Source organism: Cyrtonyx montezumae, unplaced genomic scaffold (assembly GCF_038088225.1).
Source record: "Cyrtonyx montezumae isolate F1298 unplaced genomic scaffold, pur_monq_1.0 scaffold_4, whole genome shotgun sequence".
Classification (NCBI taxonomy): domain Eukaryota; kingdom Metazoa; phylum Chordata; class Aves; order Galliformes; family Odontophoridae; genus Cyrtonyx; species Cyrtonyx montezumae.
The window spans coordinates 29271414-29294049 of NW_027072045.1; the positions used below are offsets into that span (position 1 = coordinate 29271414).

Consider the following 22636-nt stretch of genomic DNA (forward strand, 5'->3'; position numbering starts at 1 on the left):
GATCTGATAACCCAGATAGATTAAATTGGATATGCCTGATTAAATTGGTAAATCTTAATGACGTAAAATCTTTTATTGTAATAATACTCCTATCTCCACACTAATTTCCAAAACATTCAAGCAGTGGAACAGGAGGACCACACACTCTCTTCTAAACGTTTCAAATATGCTATTTCTACACAGAAATATAAGTTTTTTGTTGAAATCAGGTTGCCTGAGTAACAATTCCCAGTCAACTCTAAAGCCAATGACAGAGAGTATGCAAGAGAAAATATTGTAAAAGATTAAGGGCTTAAATTACTAAAAGAGACTTATTCTAATACTAAATTGGCTGCAGATCTCCGGCAAGTGAATAAAGGCACATAATGTACAAACATGCAACTTATAAAATTGAAACAGTGCTTTCAGGGTATTTTTTAGTAAACAGTGCAGTCACGAGTTACTTAAAAAAATTGTATAATATGCTACTGTGACTATTGCAGGGCAGCTTCAATACATTAAATCTCCAGTGATATAAAACATTTTTTTCCCTAGAAACGTAAGAAAAACATTTAAATATCAGCACAACCTTCCCCATCTCAGTGAAGTTCAGAGGTTTCCTTCAAAAGCAAAGTTGTGTGCGACCAGATGTATGCTAAATCAAGGCTTTATTTCAACAATATTATCAAAAATAAAATTAAAATTTTACTCTTTCTAAGGCTCATAAGTAAACTTTTATAGAGTAGCAATCTCTCTTCTGCATCATCTAGAAACAAAGTTTATTTTGTGTAGCTCTGAAGATTAATCACAACTTGAAAAGTGGATCTGGAGATCTTAGCAAAAAAAAAACAAGAAAACGATGCTTATTAATTCTAAACTTCAAATCCATTTGCAAGTATAAGGTGGCCATTTTATATTGTATTTCACTAACTTTGTGACACATGCTCCTGCTGCACTTGCAGCGCTACTTCTAATAGTAGAGTTTTAGTAGTTCCTAGAACTGAAACATCAAAATTCTGTGTATTTTGAAATTGTCAATCCATTGTCCAGTAAATCTTCAGTATGCATATGGTGGGAGAAAAACCCTTCATTTCAAATGCACTGCATCTAAGGATAATTTAATGATATATCCATTGCAATGTTTTAAAAAAATATGCATAAGAAAGAGAGGGGGCCAAAAAGAGAGGCAGAGACAGAGATATGCTGTGTTCTCTATATTATACTACTTCATCATATATTCTAGAAAATTTGTCAATATATAATAGATTATTTTTTTTTTTAGAAAAATTGAACATGCTAGAACCGTTGAATATTTATAAACTCAAGAGGAAACAAGCAGAGGCTGGAAATACAACTTCTAAATATAAGTTACTGTCAGAAAGACAGTTTGCAGAGAAAATTCAAAGTCTTACAGTTGAGTAAGGAAGAAGTCTGTTTAAAGTAGGAAATTCAGGAAAATTAATAAAAAATGGGAATTGCAGAACTGTTAACAAAAAACTAACAAAAAAAAGAGTTCCCCAAAGTGATCTAAAATGAATAGGTAAAAGGAATGATAGGGCTGCAGCTGGCAGTTTGGAGTTTTCCAAGTACCTATAATATCTTCTGCTCAAAATTTGAGCATGCAATCATTAGTTCATTGTTTGTAAATGAAACTCACTATGCCTGTAGTACTTATTCCCAATATCACTATTAACATAAAGTCTGCCAAAGTAGTTCTACATATTAGGGACAAATTACTCAGTACAAAGCACCAAGGAGGATACCTCTTCAAGAGGGGATTCTTCAAATCACACAAAGATTTTTTGTGGCTTATTGGCAACAACCACTAATACTAGATGCACACAAACAATGGAGAAAGGAGAAATCCTTTCTTTTTTAAAGTTGTGAAAGAGATAAGAGGTGCTGTCATTGAATTAATGTCTGGCACTCTAAAACATTTAATAACATGGACTTTTCAACCCTCTGCAGTAAATTATATGTGCTTTGAGATACTGCAGCTAATTTGGAAATTTCAGCCATATTCTTCAAATAGACTACAAAAAAAAACATCTTAGGAAAAAAAAAAAGGAAGTGTAAAGCTCAAATGAAATTATATTGCCCCTGAATATATGCTATTCACACAATCTTGCACTTAGAAAGGTAATGATGAATCAACTGAATAATTCCTAAGAGAAGTTTTCCAAGAAACACTCCATTTTGGTGCTGGAATTAATAATATGCCAAAGTGCATTTGCAATCATTTATATATCATAAACTGATGACACAGTAATCCTCACAGCAATAACCCTGCTGCAATGCAACTGTTGTCGGATTATAGATGGCCCAAATTATTCAGCAGGTAGCTTACCATGAATCCACATTAGATCAAAATTACACAAAATAGAAAAGATTTTGAGTAGTCTAACACAAGAACAATTATCCACAACGGGTCCATACAGAATCACCAGGCTATGAAGATAAATCATTTGTAGTAATTAACACAATGTCCCATGTTATGCTTCCCCACTGTTCCGAATCAAATTTGACTCACTTAAAACTAAGACAAACTCTTTCATGGTCACAAGCTCACCAGGAACAAAAATTTATATGTTTTTACACATCAAGGATAGCAATCAAAAGACTGTAACATGAGCACTAATAGAAAACTCAATTTTCAAAAGCTGTATGAGATACTAACACTAATATTTAAACAATATAATCAGTAATTCAAATAAGGTAGATTATTATGTATTATAGTAATGTCCACTTGAAATGTGAACGTTTAACGGGATACTGTCTTCTAAAGTCAATTGAGCAAGCTGCTGAAAGCCAGACTCAAGATGTATTTGTAATTTTGCCTCCTTACCTCTTCCTTGACAAAAGGTTTTATATTAGAATGTTTTCATGGGATCTAACTGGAATGGAATATAATCCTGAATACTATGATGTACACAAAAATAATAATAATAAAACAAGTGTCAAAATGTTTAATTCGCCCAGAAAATCTCTCTAATCAGATAAAAAATACACACGCAATCCATGTTTTTTTTTTTTTGTGTGATAATCTTCAGCTTCTAAATGCAAGATTAAGGTATGTTTCCCACCTGGAATTTCTCTAACACACAAGATAAAGCTAAGGATTTCATAGATTTCTAAACCAGAAAAGACTATTATGAACATCAGATCAGATTACTTAAATATAACACAAAGTATTTTATTCAATAATTTCAGTCTCTAGTCCAGTAATTTCAGTTGCATATATACTTACTCAAATGAGCCTCAAAGTATACCATAGCATTATTTTCTTACTGTGGAAATATTAGTTTAGCTACACGTCCCAACTGTGACAACTAAAGAACAATTTTGAAAATACACTTAAGATTTAAAATGTGTGTAGTAAATTGTATTATTTTATCAGGTGATTTTCTAAATCACATAAGAGATTACTGGAAATAAAAAATGTAATTTTATTTTGGAATTATAATTAAATTTTCATAATGCATCTACTTATTAGAGCAGATAATTACCAAATTGTAACCAGTAAGTTATTTGATTCCATTAAGCTAACAGAAAACACTAAATGTTTCCATTAACAATGGAACAAAAAATAAAACAGAAGAAAAATACTACCAGCCTGACTCTGGAAATCAAATGGCTGTGTCTTCAAATTCTGTACACTGAATGTGGTTGTAAAACAATGATATATCCAAATCTCTCAGACCAATTCTAAAAAGTGACTGAGAGGCCAAATAGCCCCCAAAACCCTGAAATTAGTTTCAAATATTACAGAAGTCAGATCTGTGCAAAAAGAAGTAATACATTATGTTGCTGAAATGTTGGGATAGATCCAGAATACAACAGGAGCATTCTTATTATTTTTACTGCATACTTCGGTTCTGTGAGGTACAAGTATTGTCCAGCTACTGCTTTCCAAGTCTTTACTAAGGACTTGGGAAAGTGGATGTTTTAAACAAGAATAGTGATACAAACACGACCAATAAGTTAAGGGTCAGCAGCAATAAAATCAGAGTTGAAAATCCTTAATGAAATTTATGGTAAAGAAAACCAAATGATTTTAAGCTTTATTTGATTTCACAGTCTTAAAATTTGTTCAAATACAGTATTCTCCTATCAGTCAGTTTTGCAGTCTTCATTGAATTAATGCTTTCAAGTGGATTAATGTACAGCAGCAATCAAGATTCTTCCAATATTACAAACTCCCCAAAACAATATTTATAATTACTAATCTGTAAAGGAGAAGAGGAGAAAATGAAGACAACTAAACTATTATTTATTCTTTATGAGATTCCAGAAAACAGAAACAGGAATTAGGATATTCCCTTTATTCAACACTAGTTCAATCTAGTGGAACAGCATCATGTACAAGGTTACATCTTCAAATAAATACATAGTACTTTTCTTATTATCATATATGGCTTATTCTGCCAGTAGCATATTCAGAAGTACTGCCATGAGGTCTTCAAAACACAGATTTTGCATACCAACTATATTCTTTGCAAACCATTCATTCATTCAATCACATCTTCAATGAATGATCTCACTATTCATGAAAATTATCAATGGCTACTGCTACTCCATATTTGACTGAGACCATATGGTTTAGAGAAGACAGAAAAAAAAACAAGAATGGGTATTCATGAAAGCAGAAAATTTTCTGAGACAATCAAAACGGAGGGGGTAATATTTTGGATGAAAACAGCCCTGTTCTGAATCCTTTCACACAGTGCAGCAGAACAACCTAAGAATGTTCTCCCTGTAGGTAAGTTTGAAAATGAAAGGACAATGCAAGAAGAAGTAAGAGAATCTGCAACACAGAAGTTATTTTGATATTTTTCCTTATTATTATGCAAGTATACAAATAGGGAAAACAGAAAACAGCATAAAAAGAATCAATAACCTATGAACCAGGTTTCATTGCATCAAGTTCGTATACAACCTATGAATATCCCTAAATCCTTCCAAGCAGGGGTGTATCAAAGAATTGTTAATAAATACATCTAGTGCATATTTTTAACTGACATTTACTAAAATGACAGCCATCTAAAACAAAACAAACAACAACCCCATGCCACTGTAGAATATTACTTTCCATCCTTCAATAAAGACATTTCATTCTAATTAAATATCAAACTCTTTTGAGGAGACGCTGGATACATATGGGCGCATTACATCATGCAAGTCATGGAAGGAATTTTTTTCTATAAAGCAACTGAAATCATATACCAAGAATGAAAAAGTAAACAATATCTTTTAAGAAAAGATTAGTGCTAGCACCAGAGACAGAATCACAAACTACAAACTTAAGAAAAAGTTTAGAGTTGGACCTTACCCCAGTAGGAGCCGACCCTATAACAAGACACCAAGGAGTTTCGAAACGAATGCTGTTCTTCCTTTTCAGGGATATTATGTCCTGCTTTGACACGATATCCATTTTGAAATAATTCTCCAAGTGACTTTTTACGTCTTCTGGTACTTTTATAAGTTTCTGTACGTGTGCCCCCAGAAGGGTTGTGGTAGACTAAAATCTTGCTGGGAATCATGACTATGTATCTTCTGCTTCAGATGTACTGCACACAAGATGTATTATGGTCCAGTCTTCAGTCACAGCATCCAATAACCATGAAGATATTCGTAAATAACTCCTTCTTTTCTAATTCAGTATTAATACAGAGAAAGCTCAGAGTACCTTCTTTAACAGACCTTCTCTTTGGAAGCAGATTTACTTAACAGGATATAGTTTGCAAATCTGTATTATATTTAACTCAATTATAACTTTAAATGTTATCAAAAGACAATTCAGTACAATCTAACTCATTTCTGTTTTCATAAAACAAATAGAATTCATGCAAATACAGAAGTCAGCCTCACGAAACACCCTGTGAGTATCACCAAGTGAATAGATGAAAGAAATCAGAGAACAGACAGGCAGGCAGTGCAGATGCTCCTCTGATCCATGATGTACTAGAGCTTAAAAGCCATCTTCTATCCGGATATTACCACATAAGCTTCTTTCAGATACACCAAAGAACCACACCCATCAATTCAAAACCTGCAAATGTGATGCTGTTCACTTGAAATGAACAGGTACTCTCATAAACAATATAGCTGAAGCAGATCATAAAGGCAATTGTTGGTTGTGTACTCTTTTATTTGTCAATTTACACGCATGTCTTCTGGTGAAAGTTATTATGCAGAAGGCAGAGGTCACATATCAGCCAACTCTTACAGGATTTATCCCAGATTAAATAACCCCCCCGCCACCCCCCCACACACAACCACTCTTCATCTAATCCCAGTTAATGACAGCTATATTACTGAAGAAAAAAAAGTATCTTTAGCCATCAAGCAAGAGGGAAAGAACAGAGCACATTAGTTCTCTCATTAAGTCTTGCTCTGTGAATATTCACAACAGGATTTTTTTTTCCAGTCAGCTACCACCTCAACTAGAGAAAAAAACTCAAATAAAACATTAATGTGAGATGGTATTTATTTCATGATATATGATATGCTTGCCAGGTCAACTTCCTGGCTTTGGAGAATAACATACATACTTATCTTGAAAAGCTAACTTCACTTCAAGAAACATGCTTAACATGCTTAACATTCCATTCTTTTTTTTTTCTACACACAAAAAGCCATAAAAACGTACATTCTAAAAAATATATCACTGCCATCTGGAGTACAATGAAAAGCAGACAAAAATAGACAGCACCATGTGCTTTTAAGAAATGTACAGGATCTCAAAGCACTTTGGAAAAGTTATTGAAGTGTGACAAGGCCAAACAGAAATGTGGAGCTCAGTATAGATAAATTTAAAATTTCAAGTAAATCAGAAGTAAACCACTTCTGTGACTCTTCTACATCATAACCTTTACACCAAGTTCTTACAAACACCCTGGTCACGTTCCCACTGGTCACAGTAGCAAAGGTCCATTGAGTTCATTGGGAATGATGCTCTCTGACTTTTATTTATAAAATAATTTTATAAATAAAAATATTTTAAATAAAATAAAATAAATAAAATTATATTTTATTTCTTTTATTTATGGTATCTGTGAGCACTTGAATTATACCTCTCGTACTGGAAAGATTTTAACAAGGCATTATTTATCTGTGTTACTAATCACCGCTTGTACTGTTCAAAATGAAATAACCTCCTACTTATTTTTTTATCATGTAAGGCATACATATACAGATTTTTCTTTATTTTTGTATTTCACCTTGAATAGGATTTCAATCTTGATGGTTTTTTTAATTCTAAAACTATCATTATTTTACTCTGTACTAAGTACAGCAAATGTTTGAGTGTAGAATTCAAAAGTATTATTCAAAAGTCCAGTACATCTCTAAAGCAAATCAGTGCTCCAGTAGTAGCTAGCAAAAACTACACTTTTTGTTTACATAACCTATATTTTGGGTTTAGTAATCTGTCAGTATTCCTTTAACTCTTTAACTCCCTGGAGCAGAGGATGCCATTCATATATTTACTGATTTTCCCCCTTTTTGTTTCAGTGCACTGCTAAAACTTTTGAATATATCAAGGTCTGGGGAAATAAATGAATTAAATAATAAAGCTGGAAATAAATTTGAAATAAACCCAATGGACACTTTTAATGTTAATCTAAATGTCTTCAGTGGGAGGATGATGTTAAATGCTGAGAATCATCAGAGACACAGACAGGCAAAGATGTTTCTATTACTTTCATATTCTGTGCACAATTTTATAGTTTCATATAAGATAGTTTTAACATTGTGTTCTACAGTCTGGTTGTGCAAGATGGCTTATTGCTTTCAGCTTTCAGTGAGAGCAAGGTCCTCTACAATCTACAGTCTCATGTAGATAGGGTGCAAAGCATACCTTACAGATTAATTTCAAATACACTTTTCAAATGATTTAATTCCGTATTCAGAGACACCCCACATGTGTTATCTAGGTCTCATCTTAACACCAAAAAAGAAATAAGTGTACTTTGTTATATCTGATCACTTGAGAAACAAAAAGCAATTTGATTCCCAACTCTACTATAAATAATATAAAAATATAACTTTAGTTCTCAAATGCCATAAGACTTACATAATAAAAATCATCACATGCAGGGAGAGATAAGACCTTTATTATTGTTGTGTTTTTAAAATATCTTCCAAAAAAGCCATGTAGAACTAAATCAATCATTATACAAACTCTGTAAATCCTAAAGTTGAAATCAATGAAATTAGTGTCAGATAGCAATTTCAACAAAGGAAAGGAAGTGGAAGCAGCACAAGGCAACATTAAGGATGAAAGCTGGTGAGTCAAAGTTTTAGGATTTCAGAAAAATGTTAAACTTAGGTTCCTGAAAAAAAAGTGTCTACATGTATTATTGTTTTCTGGTCTCAAACAAAAACATAAGATACTGAATAACACACAGAAAGCCTGGCACTAGGACCAAATAAAAAGAGTCGCTGCATATGTAAACATAACTTCTGCTGTTTTCTCCCTTAACACAAAATCAATTTTATTGCATAACACTTCAGCCAAAGAGTATGCCATATTTCATAAGAAAAGCAGATACCCCACTACAGAATGAATAGTGGATCTTTACAGAAAATCAGGGACTGTTTAGTTTTGCAAGCATCATACTTTGGAAAAGTAATATTATCCTACAGAACTAATTGCTGTGCAACAGCTAATGAAAGGCTATAAGTATGAGGGAAAGGATAAGCAATTTTCAGACCTACTTCAAGAAAAAAAAAAGAAAAAGTAAAAAAAAATATAACAAACTTGGGAAAAGTTATTGAGCCCTCATTTTTTCCATTTTCTTTTCTTACAGTTGTATAATTCTTTTTAGATATTGAAGTCAATATTCAAAAAAGATGAAAAATGCCTTTTTATTTCAGACATTAATTGGACGAATTATTTTATAATGTTACTAAAATTGAGACAACCTCTGAAACAGTTTACCCCTCAGTGAGCTAATCTTGCAAAGAAGAGGCTCTGAAGGTTGGAAATCTTTATTCCCATTACAACTCAGTATAAAATAGTTTTACTTCCCAAGAAAATGAAGTGTTAACATCCAGTTTAATTCTCCCTGGCCTGTATCAGCAACTTGAAGGAAATTGCACTAAAATCAGGAATATACTGTTCTGAGGCTGGAACCATGAGACAGAACAGAATCAGAAGAAAAGCAAAGGAAGGACAAAGGCCAGACGTAATGCCTGTCTAATGCTGCAGTACATTGTTGCTTGCAGACTTGCAATTATGCCTGTCTTTGCTAATTTGAGGCACAAGGCACAAGACAACTGACAAGGAAAAAATGAGCATACCACAAAATAAAACTTGAAAAGGAATAAAATCTTTCGATTCCAATGTACTTCTATGAAATCCTCATTGAACTTTGAATAGAACTTAAATATTTAAAGAATATTTGGAGCCAATGCATATAAATTAATTTAGAAAAAATGATACTCCACAGAATTGTATGTAGTTATGATACTAGCGTATCATAAGTAAAGGTATTTTTCTGACCAGATGTGTGCCACACCCTTCATAAAATAGTTAAGCCTTTAAACAATGTGTGGTGCTCTTTTTACTAACTGTAATAACTCTACATGTGGTGTAAATTCATACTGTAATTAAAAAAAAACAACAATGCTTAATACCAGCTGTTACATTAAGACTTCAAGCATAAAATTTCATAGAAGTCAAATACTATGTTGATTTCACTGTCTGGTGGGAATAATGCTACCACATAGGTCCATATGTTACTTACCAGTATTCCTATTTTCATCTCATGCCTGTACTAGAAGTCATATTTAAACATGTTGGAACACTGAATCAGTGAACAGAAAGCTTGAGAACTGGAAGATTCAATAGAGCACTAAGAATGAATCTGGAGTAAGTCCAGCAAAAAGAGTAATATTTAAGACTCCTCTCGCAAATTAATTTCAAACAGAAAATCTGCCTGCAATCTGCTTGCTGAGACGCAAATTCTTAGGGCATTCTTACTGATTAGAAATGGTTGCTATAATATATATTTTATATATATGCATAAAATATATTTGCTAATATATTACCAAAGTCTAGCATCGATACATAGCCAAAAAATTGCCAACACTAAGAATACACTGTGAAAATTGCCACACAAAGTCAGAGTAGATTAGAATCAGCTTCTAAAAAAGCAAGTGTCTCTTGTGTTTTCCCAGAAGACAACATTCCTCCAAATATGTGCACTATTTCCTCTTAACTCCTGACTGCTACACATTTCCTATATGATTTAGATGTATTTCCATAGTAAGGATGAACATGAGAGAATCTAGAAAAAGCTATCTTGATTCATTTTTATTTTCTAGACGTATCTGCATCTACAATGCATTTTACAATGCTATAGTGTGGACATTTTGCCCAAAGCAGGAAGGAAAGCAAAGCCAGAGAGAAGAGATTAATCACAGAGTTAATAAGAACTTTTATAGAAAATAAAAGCTGGAACCACAGTACAAATTACACAAACCACTCTAAAAATTATCCTATTTCATTTAAATTTATGCTTGCAATATTTCTTGCGTACAATCTCTGACATTCATTGACTGCCACATAATCAATGTTTGAGCACTGTCCTAACTATATCTAGTCATCACTAAAAACTATATTAAGTATGCTTTAAAAAGTATCTAAAACAATTTTAATTATACATATGATGACTTCGTTTTTATTATTTACTTATTCAAGAACATAATAATAAGTGAACTTCTAAATAACATTAGATCTGAATGAAAAGAAAGCAACATAATATCCCTGCATAAATCACACGTAATAGAAAAAATGGATTTAGGGAGAAAGAAAAATTCAATCTAGAAAAACAGTTTCCCGAATTAAAACGTAGTTTTGTGTGTGTGTATTTTTAAACTTAATTAAGGCATAATTCTGGTTTTGATATTTACTTGCCATCTGTTATATTTTTATTTGCAACCAACAGAACTTCTGATGAAGTTGAAAACACTGTTTTTTCTAATATTTCTAAAGTAGCAGCTAGTGAGAGTTCGTAAGGTCTATTGCTGCGAAGTGTCTGTGCAATTTTGAAGACAAGATAAGCTTAGATCGTTTGAACCTAAAATACCAAGAAAACTCAAATTCTTTGACCTCATATTCTTTTACTAATATCAAACGAGAAAGTAAGCTGGGCAGACAGAGCAAACTTTTTCCTAACTAGCACAAGCTTATATAAAATTGGTAAATACACTGTACTGATTTGTTAAATATATATGTATATAAACTAAATGCCTGAATTAAAAAAATGTGCTTTCCAAAGTTTAGTAATGTCTCATTTAATACTGTTTCAAATTAAAAGCACTAGAATGGTGGGGGGGAGAGGGGACAGACGGACACAAAAAAGTATTTCAAGTAAGGGATTGCCTACAGAACTCCACCTTAGCAGACATTGTTTCAAACTGATTATGAAATACTAATGTAGGTTGCTTAAATGAAAATTCTGATTACTGAGTACATTTACAGCTTGTGAATAATAATAATAAAAAAATTTAAGTAGTTATAATATATAAATATATATTTTATATCTTAAAACGTCAAATTTCAAAAAAGGAAGTGTTTTTGAGTGATGTTAACTAACTAAGACTTCTACTGCATATTCCAAATAAATGACATTTTATTGTGGCACTCTACTACCTTGGGCCTGGCAGATATTTCAGTAGCAAGGCAAATAAGGCCAAAATCTCATACATGTTTTGAGAAAACACCAGTCGTGTAATTATGGCAGAATCCTATTTCTAAAAAGACTTAAGAGAATGTTAACAACATCTCTTAAGCAAGACATTTCTAAGTCATTATGTCTGGGTACCTTGTATCCAGTAATTTTAAAAATGTGCTCTGCTGACTACTTAATGTTGGTTTTCAGTTAGTCTGGCACAATCTGTTGAAGTTCCAGAAATACATAAGTAATTTAATATTATTACCATTTGTTTAAAAGTAACCACAGACCATAGTTAATCATATCACAGAAAGAATAAAGAACACTACAGCAAAATAGTTAAGTGATCAAGACAAAAAATCATACATATGAGTGCAGAAAAAAAATCCTACTGCTATTAGAATTCACATTTGAACAGAAAAGCTGGAAATACTGATGTAGTTAATGCAGCATTGCTGTGACATTCATTAAGCAGAAAAAGAACCATTACACCTTTAAACAGTATGCTGTCTATGGTAGTCTTATTAGGGAAGGGCTCTTGACCTTAAGTTAATACTTCTATTACTATTTTGGAGGGAAAATAAAATCCGTATTAATAAAATTAACAGATTATACTGGAGAATAATACAGTAATATGGTTTGATTAAAAGAAGCAAAAAAATGTTGCTTTCAATATTATACATGTGATACAGTCTTTTCAATGACACACTGCTGTCATAGTGTTACACCTACTTGAAGGCACCTGAAGTGAACAAAGAAATGTTACTGCAAACAAAACTAGTGCATATGCATGAAAAACATTATTTGCCTCAGAAATTTAAATTTTTTTTCTACCAAAGCATATAAAATACTATGTAAGTAAAATGATATAATGTGTTTTAAAGCTGTAAAAACACATCAGTTTTATTAAAAAAAATCCTGACATATTAAAGGCCTATTGTAGAATTTGGGTGTGTATTCAAAGTTCTCACCAATAGATGGCAGAAATACATAATGCTTAATGAACAAATACACTTAAAAATGACTGTAGTGGTGCTAAGGCATATTTCTGAGATCTGTGGATGTATCAAAAGATAAAAAGCTTGTAAAGTCTTGGAGCTACAAATCACTTTGTGTATTTAAGGTACTCTAAGTTCCACAGCATTTTTCAAAAGATAAAGTGTTTAGCAAACTGGTACAGACTTATAGTCAGAGTTGTTCCGTAAAGCATATGTAAAAGAATGGCCATAGGGTATTGAAACAAATGTTGTTTTCCATGTCGGTTTTCCTCACAGATATTTTTGAAATTTCATCTTGAAGCACTCTTGCTGGATGGCCAGAAGGCATTTGCACCGTCAGTTTAAAATGTGTTTTATCTCTAAAGTCATGCATCTTTTTTCCATTAACCACAAGGAGAAAATTTCTTTTTCTGATTCACATAAATAGCTCCCTCTACCAGAGAGGCTGAAAACTGTCTTCTAAGAACAAGAATTGATAATGAAACAACGAACAAGATCCAAAATGACTTGGGAAGTCTGTAACAGGACCTGAACAGGATTTGAGCAAAGATTAGAAAAAGGAAAGTCTTCTTTTGAATAAATATGCTTTCCACCACATAGAGAGATTCATTCTCTTATGTTGCAGATATTTTTACATTTGCATGCACTGTCTGCCTTCTTTCCCCCCACACTGTTAAAAATTCACTTTCTGAAAAAACAGTGTATCTTCAGTAGCAGCCTAGACTGCCTAGGGGATGTCAGATGAATCTATTAGCAATCAAATGGTTTCTAAGAATTAAAAGTTCTTGTTCAGTAAAATAAACAGGAAAAGAAAATGAATCAATTGTGATTCAATGTTAATATGAGAGAATATAAAATCCTTATAATTAGTTAAGATTTAAATCACTGTAGTTCTTAAGGTTGATTGGTCTTCATTCACGTATCTTTGTAAACATGAATCTAAGATGATATTTTACATATTTAATCTTACTTCTATCAAGACCATCCTGTCAAGGCAACTTATCCAATCTAGTCTACTCATAAAATCAGTACTCAATTTTTCATAAGCAAGTGCATGATAAAAGGCATTTCAGTTATTTAAAGTGTGTTTGCTCTCACAGAAGACAGGGTAACAATTTTAAGCAGAGCGTACAGTGCTTGTAAATCATTACTGAATAAGGCTAGAAAATATTCATACATTACAGGCCTCTCCAGCTTAGTAGACTGCAAGCTAACAAAGAAACAAAGGTCTGATCATTTAAAGTTTATCTGCAATATTAAGATCACAAAGAATTTTGACAGAACCTAATTTCTGCCATTGCAAATCTTCAGTTTTCTTTCAACATCACTTTTAGCATAACTTCACTTAGAATGTAAAGACAACAAATTCAGCAATTTTCAGAAAGCATTTGGCTAGGTTTTAGCATAAGCAATTTAACACCACTGATCACTGAAGTAATATATACCACTGAATTACTTAGATTTAAATTTTCCCTTTCTCTATCCCATTCTTTCAGTATAATAAACAGATCATTCCATATGCCAGCTGTATTCTGCTCAACATACATCCTTTGCTTATTCTAGACTGTGGTAGCTAGTGAAAATGGCGTTCTTTTCTAAGATTTCTTTTCTGGCTAAATCTTTTCTAAAAGGAGATTATTGCAGGTTTGAAGTAGTGTTTGCCTTCAGTTCTACATTAGACAGTGAATATCCTACCATTCACAGAAACTTTTTGGTGGAAAAGCAATTGATTATCTTGCATTGAATACTGAATTGTATTTGCATACTGGAATCTAGCTCCTGCTCTAAATCATTCTCTAGATAAGCATCTGCCCTTCAATTTAAAACACTTATTTTCTCAAATAAAAAAAGTAGGTACTTGACTTGAAACTAATACAGTGAAAACATCCTCCCTAGCCCTCTGCCCACACTTCTGCCTTTCCACTGTTACCTAAAAATATGTCCCAGGCACATCAGCTCCTTCAGCAAAGTAAATTCTTCTGGCTCTTTCAAAACCATGAAGGAACATTCTTCGTTAATACACTTCTGTGTATTTGCTTAAAAACTCTTTCAGCTCAACAATTCAAAATGACACTTGGCTGGTCTAAATTACAGCTGTGCCACAGACCCAATTATTCACATTTTTGAATTAGTAAATTATTTCACTAAGAATGATTTTCCCTACAGAGAAAGCTCCTTTGAAATAAACACAGAGGAAGCAAATGTAAATGCTCAAATGTCATAAATAAGTTGTTAATAAGCCAGCTACGGAATAAAAATTAAACAAATCAGTGTTTGAGCGAGTGACAAATACCTCTAAAAACAATCCAGTCAGAAAACAGGTGAAGTGGGACTATAAAAAAGAAATCCAGAAAAAGTAACATTGGTGCAATTATAAGAAGAGAAAATTCTTTAAACCCAATAAATAAATATAATTGCAACACTGAACTCTGCCTGCAAAATGACATGGATTGTATACAAACTATTCAGGAGAAACTAATAAGAGCAAGCACTCCCATTATTCTTATTGGTTCTGTTAGTTAAATTGCTGCATCATCACAAATGAGTCAGATGCACAGCCATTTTCACAAAGTATATTCATTCCAACTAATTATCTTCTTGCATTATTTTCTAATTTGGGGTAATTTTGAGATATTTTCCCATTTCGTATTCCTTTTCTACGGATACTGTGATTCTAGTTTTTGCTCTTAGTTCACCTTCATCTCCAGTGACTCAAATCTGGAAGTTCTGGGAATCTGTGATATGTCAGATTCAAGTATGAAAGTACATCCTTCTAAATCGCATAATGTGAAATCATGACAGTAGATTTCAGGAAATAAACAGCCTGGATCATCTGTTTAGATAACAGTTTTACTAAATTCCCCACTCAATAAAAACAGACAGAGGTTAAACTGTACTCTCTAGACGGACCTTACTAACACCTTCAGTAGAATTTATATTCATAGAATCATAGAATCACCAACGTTGGAAAAGACCTTTAAGTACAACCATCAAATCATCACAACCAAGCCCATTAAAACGTGTCCCTAAGTGTAACGTGTACGTGTTTCTTGAATGCCTCCGTGCATAGTGAGTCCATCACTTCCCTGAGCAGCCTGTTCCAATATCTGACTGCTATTCAGGGGTGGAAGTTTTTTCTTATAATTAACCTTCACCTCCTCTGGTGCAACTTGAGGCCATTCCCTCTCATCCTATTGCTAGCTACCTGGGAAGAGAGGCTGAACCTCACCTCGATACATACTCCTTTCAGGGAGTTGTAGAGAGTGATAAGGATTCCTCTGAGCCTCTTCTTCTCCAGATTGAACAATTCAGTTCCCTAAGCTGCTCCTTGTAAGATTTGTACTCAAGTCCCTTCACAGCTTAGTTGCCCTTCTCCGGACACACTCCAAGACCACTATGTCTTTCTTGAAGTAAGGGGCCCAAAACTGAATACAGTACTCAAGGTGCAGCCTCATAAGTCCCAAGTGCAGAGGGATGATCACCTCCCTGCTCCTGTTGGTTACGCAATTCATAGCACAAGCCAGGATGCCATTGACCTTCTTTGCCACCTGGGCACACTGATGGCTTGTGTTCAGATGGCTACCAACTAACACCCCCCGATCCTTTTCCTCTGTCTAGTTTTCCAGCCACTCTACCACAAGACTGTGGCACTGTATGGGGTTGTAGTGACCATGCAGGATCAGCCACTTGGTCTTGCTGAACTTCATCCCGTTTGCCTCACCCCATTGACCCAGTATATACAGATCTCCCTGTACTACCTTCCTTCCCTCAAGCAGATCCATTCTTCCTCCTATCTTGGTACGATCTGCAAACCTACTGAGGGTTCAATCAATCCTCCCATTCAAATAATCAATAAAGATACTAAAAAGGATTGGTCCCAATACTGACACCCCACTGGAAATACCACTCATGACTGCTCACGAACTGCATTTAATTCTACTCATTTGTCTAAGCCCATACAAATTAATCAGTCAAAAAAAAAGGACTTAGTTAAGTGCTCTTTCTGACATAACCCATAGTCTGCTGAAACGATAGAACCACTTCAAAAAACTTCTGTACCATTCTTCTGCTTTTATGGTGCTATAAGGTGAAGACATTACCAAAATGTGCCAAGTTTAGGTATCTTTATAGTAGCTATCGAAAGGAAAAATTATTACTTACCAAGCCAACTTCTGTTTAAATATACTGACACAAACACTGGAGGGACTGTGAAGAAATCTACAACTGAGTTAACTTCCAGCCAAAACCATAGCTTGTCATTGGCTGCTATGAACTGGAAAACAAAAGAGGGAAAGAGGAACAAGAATCAAGTTAGGTTTGTGGTGTGTAGTTGGCATGCAATACTAATTATATGTTGATATATGTATGTATATATGTATATATACATTATAAAATACTAAACACCTAAGTTAGTGAGTAGTTATGTTGCTCCAGACAAGACAATTGGTGTTACTTGTAAGAATTCTGTGAATATTCTAACAAGAGCAGCAGAACATTTACATAATAAGTTGTAACATTGGTGGCAAGAACTGTCCTCCACATTTATCAGGAACATATCAGCAATATTAGAAAAGTATAGATAAGTATAAAATATTCCAAAGTGTAACACCTTTACTGTAGCACTCCAAACATGTGAGTAGCAGTGTCAACATGTATTTGCTGGTTTTATTTGCTGTTTCTAAATACATGGTAGTTAACCAAGATCCCGTTATCATCCTATCTAGAATTAATCAGCGTAATGAATCCCTAAAAGGAATAATACAGGACTGCAGCAAGGCTTCAGTCCTCTGAATTGCAATGTGGAAGACATCCTTTCTTTCTGCTGATTATGAAATCAGCATTGGGAAACTAGGAAATTTAGATGTCAAAGATATCCTAATTTCAACTTGCTTTTTCATCCGGTGCTTAAACAATATTAAACAACTACTCACATTGAAAAAGGTTTAAAATAATGTTCTCTAAAAATATTAAATAGACATATAAATATAAAAGTTTAATGAATTATGAAGACATTTAGTGAAGCAGTTTTACTGATGCAAAACTTGACATGTGGACTAACATTTCAAAACAATATATTCAAAACAATATATTTTTTTTAATGAAAGACAATCCACACTGTCTTGCTTTCAAAGAAAGTACTGCTATTCCATTCACTTAACCTTCTTCTTTCTCAATTACATTAAAACTTCACTGAAGATAAAAAATTAGAAAAGGGGATTCTACTGATTTCAAGACTGTTGAAGTGATACTTGAAATAAAATAAAATACAATCTGAGCAGCATTTGCTCAGAGAAGATTCAAAAATGAAAACGTACTGACATTATGCTATTCTGTATTACAAAATTTATCAAAGTTTCATCATGAAAAGTGAGGAAAACATATCCAGTTTCATCAAAACCTATCCACACCATTTTGGTGAAAGGAAAGTAATCAGAATATGTGGAACTAAAAGTTTTTCAAAATCTCAGGATGATATTTTCTTAACTCACAATGCATTTTATCTAATCAGCATTTTATCACTCCATAACGGACAAGTTTTGGTTTTCAGGAAGGTTAAAATGCGTTACTCAAAAACAAAAACAAACAGAAATGACTATAAAGGTGACTCACACTTTGCTGGAAAAGTATTTGAATAGTTATTCATTTAGATAATAGGATAATTAGTAACTAATATAAATACTTTACATTCCAGAAACAGGCTTGAAGAGATAATGCGCTCTTCTAGAAGCAGAAGCACAATTCTGTCATTCCTCTGCCAGACTGCTGCTTGATTATTTGCTAACTCATGCAATTTGGGCTTAGTCAGAAATATACAAATTGCTGATGAAGACTTCTCTCATAGTTGGTTACTAGCCCACTAGGATTTTAAAATGGACATGTGTATGAACACAAATATTTTCTGGAACTGAAGATATGGTAACATTTTTATGATTTTGAATTGTGACATTATTTCAGGAAGAATAGATGGAGAAAGATGATATTTTAAATATTTCTTTAAATACTTTGCCAGTAAGAACTCACAGGAGATATTTGTCCGAAAAACACAAGTAGCTAAAGGTATGAGATGCTTGTTAAATCAGCTTGTTGATCCAGCAAATTAATTATTGACAATTCTTCCCTGCAAATAAGCTGAATATCAATTGCTCTTGTTTATTACAACTCTTGTTTATTACAAACTCTTGTTTATTACAGCAGAGTGTGTTGGAGAATGGATGTTGCATGTATGTCAGCAGTTTAATTTACACAGAGAATACAATTACAAAGCAAATCCTTAATATCCTTGCTTATTACACTTTGGCTTGCATCACAATGCGGTTTTGGATAACACAAACATTTGATGTGATTAAAGCAACTACTGAAAAAGGCATTCTAGCAGCCCATCTCACGTACTATAACCAGTAAAGTACATTCATTCAACAGGACCAGAAGAGAGCCAACATTACTCTCTCCTTTTCAAAAAATATATAGTATGTATTTAAAAGGATTAGTCAGCATCAGTATTTTCTCTCCTACTGTGCTCCTCTTCCAGTCAGTGTAGCCCAAGTTACTACTTCGAGTTAGTGGCCAACATATAATTTTAATTCTTCAGGTAAGAACATAAAACCTTACTACTAACATAAACTTAATGAAGTATCTGAATACTTCTAACTAGAGGGTTGTTGGAAATTCATGTATCATTCATCGGATCTTCTGTGTCAAAGATCAATCTGTATGGAAGGTCTTCTGAACAGTGAATTACATGTTATTATGCTATTATGTTTTTAAAATGCAGCACAGAATATGTATATTGGGGTGCAAACACTGGGAGGAATTATCTGTACAACTAAAGGATAGATACTTCACCTAGACTGTGTAATTAATTAACCTACATATGCAACAAAATTGAACATATCAGAGCACTAGAAAAGGTTGGTCATGGGTAAAATAGAAAGAAGTAAACTGTCATTCTGGCATTGGAGCTCCTGTGATTCAGGAGAAAAATGGATAAAGGAAGATCATAATACAATATTTATATGCAATAGAAAAGTCAGTGTGGCAAGCCTCCTGCTAACAAGAACACTTCCTTGCAGGCAAAAATGAAAGGGCTTCCTTTCCAGACAATAAAGAGAGAAGGAAGGGCAGAAAGGTTGAGGGGGGAAGGGAAGTTCATAAGTTCATAAGTTCATAAGTTCATAAGGTTGGAAAGGACCTATAAGATCATCTAGTCCAACCATCCTCCTATCACTATCTCTACCCAACTACTAAATTAAGTCCTTTAGCAAGAAGAAGGGGGAAGTCCTTTAGGAAGAAGGGGGAGGGGAAGAAGGGGGAGGGGAAGAAAAGTCCTATCACTATCTCTACCCAACTACTAAATTAAGTCCTTTAGCAAGAAGAAGGGGGAAGTCCTTTAGGAAGAAGGGGGAGGGGAAGAAGGGGGAAAGAAAAACAAATAGAAAATCTACTTGAATTATAGGCTTTTTTTTTTTTTTTAAGAAAAAAAAAATGTATCTTAAGAAATCCAAACTTCCAGATTCTGAAATTGCATTATTGGATTTTCAGAAAGTGAAAATCTTATTCTAAGGATATGTGTTGACATTCAGTACGCTGACTGGTATTTACAACTTCTACAAAATATTCATTAGCAGTCTGGAATAACAGATGTGCATAAAATTGAGAATGGCAGCTCTACCAGCTGTTATCTTCAACTTCTAACTACCAAAGACAGATCCAGCAGCAAAAAAGTAATTCAAGTATTAACCAGTTTTCCTGTGCTAGCTACCACACACTGAGTACACTGAAACTATACTGATCAACTTTATAATAATTTTCACTTTCTGCAATACTTTAAAAGACAGATGTAGCAGGGCTGGAACAGACCATTCAAATTTATAAAGTAACTGTCTCCTTGTTTATCTTATATGTTTATCTTTACTGCTTACATACTCGAAACAAAAAGCTTTGATCATGCATTTTAGAAATTGGCTTAATTTTGATCAGTCATTGTAAAGTCAGTGTGTCATCAAAGACAAACTACTTACACGCAAGCCGAAGTAGAGTAGGAAGAACACATTGAAAGCCATGTCAATCTGTAACGTGAAATCTTTGTAGAAATTCTGGCAGGATTCTATTGGGCTATTTGAAAGAAAAAGAAATCAGAGTAAATTGTCAGTATATGAGTTTTTGCTCTGGTAAGATATTTATGCATTTCTTTTAAAAACCTTGATTCAGAAATTACACCTTTTTTCCCCCCCAGTCATTTACAAGATACAAGCAAGCATTTCAAATGAATTATTTCATCCAGTCAGTTAGTCATTCGTACGGTCTTAATATTCACCTGTTCAGGTAATATCTGAAAATTAACATGCAGATACCTTTAAGAAAAGACAAGCAGAAAAATACCTTAGGATTCCTTAACCCCACATTAACCCTTAAAGAACTGACTTCTTTCTATAGGATACATACCTAGGAAGAAACCCAACAGATATACGGCTACAGTAAAACATCGTGTGTTTTAAATTTATGTTGCAATTTAAAACTTTAAAAACGGAGTAGTAGTTGCTTAGGAATATATTACTCATTAGCAACCTGGAGCACTTGGTCTTATAGAATAAGTTGTTTACAGTAAGTTTTTGTTTTGCTTTTATCTTGTTTTTACTGTTTATGTACTTGATATATAGTACTGTAAAGCTGAGTAGAAAAGCACCATAGTCCACTGGTAAAACTTAACAGGAAAACAAATTGAAGAATTTGAAGCAGTACTGTAAGGGTTAATTTCTGCATGCAGGTTAGATACCTTTCTGTGTGTCAGGCAGCCATTGCAAATTCTTGCTTACTATATTATGCTTTATTTAACAGTGGGACAGTTCCAAAGCACACCCTATACAAACTGGTACTTTATAAATATACTTTATCTAAGGAAGGGCTAACTTCCAGGAGCGTGATTAGTGATTTATTTGTGAAGTTTGTCAAACAGGTCGGTGAAGCCACAGAACAATGTTGAAGCCACAGACTGAAGTGAAAGTAATCTTCCAATATATGCTTATGTATATACTACATATACATAATGTCCCACTATATATACATACATGTGCACATATATTGTAAATGATCACATATTCATCATAACCAGTAAAGTGGAAAACAAGATTGTTGATCATTTGGAACCCTAGAAAATATTCTAACAGAAAAGAAGAAATTCTTTGGCTTCACGGGTTAAATAAATCACTGAATGTAATACCAGTTAGTATAGCTGCAGCTCTGCAAACATAATGCTAGACTGCTCAACAAGCAAGATTCTATGCGTTATGAATGTCAGTTACCTAATTTAAGGCATAAAGGAAACTACAGGGGCTAATAGGTCATTACACATGCAGCCATGTTTTCCATTCCTTGTATACATTACAGGTCAAACAAGTTAAGTACAGCATGCCCTCGCTTGGCTTTAGATGCAGAAATGCATACAGCAAAATTCTTCTTGATGTACAATAGCTTTATAATTTAAGAAGTTTCAGCGACACAGAAAATTAAATTAAAATGTTGAAAAAACCTATTTATAAAGACATTGAAGTTATGAAATACTTCTATTATAAATCAAATAAAATTGATTTAGAAAAGCAGAAGAAGGGAAGAGAAGCCAAATGTTAACATACAGGGAAGAAAACAGCATCTTGAACTTTACAAATATGGTTTTTGCTCCAAGGAATGAATGAAATCCAATAAACTAGAAAGCTCAGTTTCTGTATGGCATTACTGAGAGTAAAGTATTTTGTTACAATAAGGTAGGCTACACGCTTGAGTCACTATGTACCCTATCAACAGGAACCACAGGAAATGCAACAGAAGCAGAATTAGCAATCCTGAACCCTAACTCAAGGTTAAGTACCCATAAAAGATGCAGGTATTCAATGGAGCTAATGGAATTGCACAAACTTTTAACTAGGACAGAGATAGCTTCATTATCTGACTCTAACAGCAATTGGGTATTTATCACTAATGTTA

The 22636-nt window shown here is 33.5% G+C and overlaps 1 protein-coding gene across 10 annotated transcripts in view; it reads right to left on the reverse strand.

Moving 5' to 3' along the window:
- Positions 1 to 22636, reverse strand: part of KCNMA1 (potassium calcium-activated channel subfamily M alpha 1) — a 422031-nt gene that overhangs the window by 144793 nt on the left and 254602 nt on the right. For all 10 annotated transcript variants that reach the window (XM_065746496.1, XM_065746495.1, XM_065746491.1 and 7 more), the window contains exons 4-5: positions 20677 to 20770; positions 16820 to 16931 (exon numbers count right to left, since the gene is read on the reverse strand). In XM_065746496.1, coding sequence (XP_065602568.1) covers positions 16820 to 16931; positions 20677 to 20770 — 206 coding nt within the window. The remainder of the gene's footprint in view (positions 1 to 16819; positions 16932 to 20676; positions 20771 to 22636) is intronic.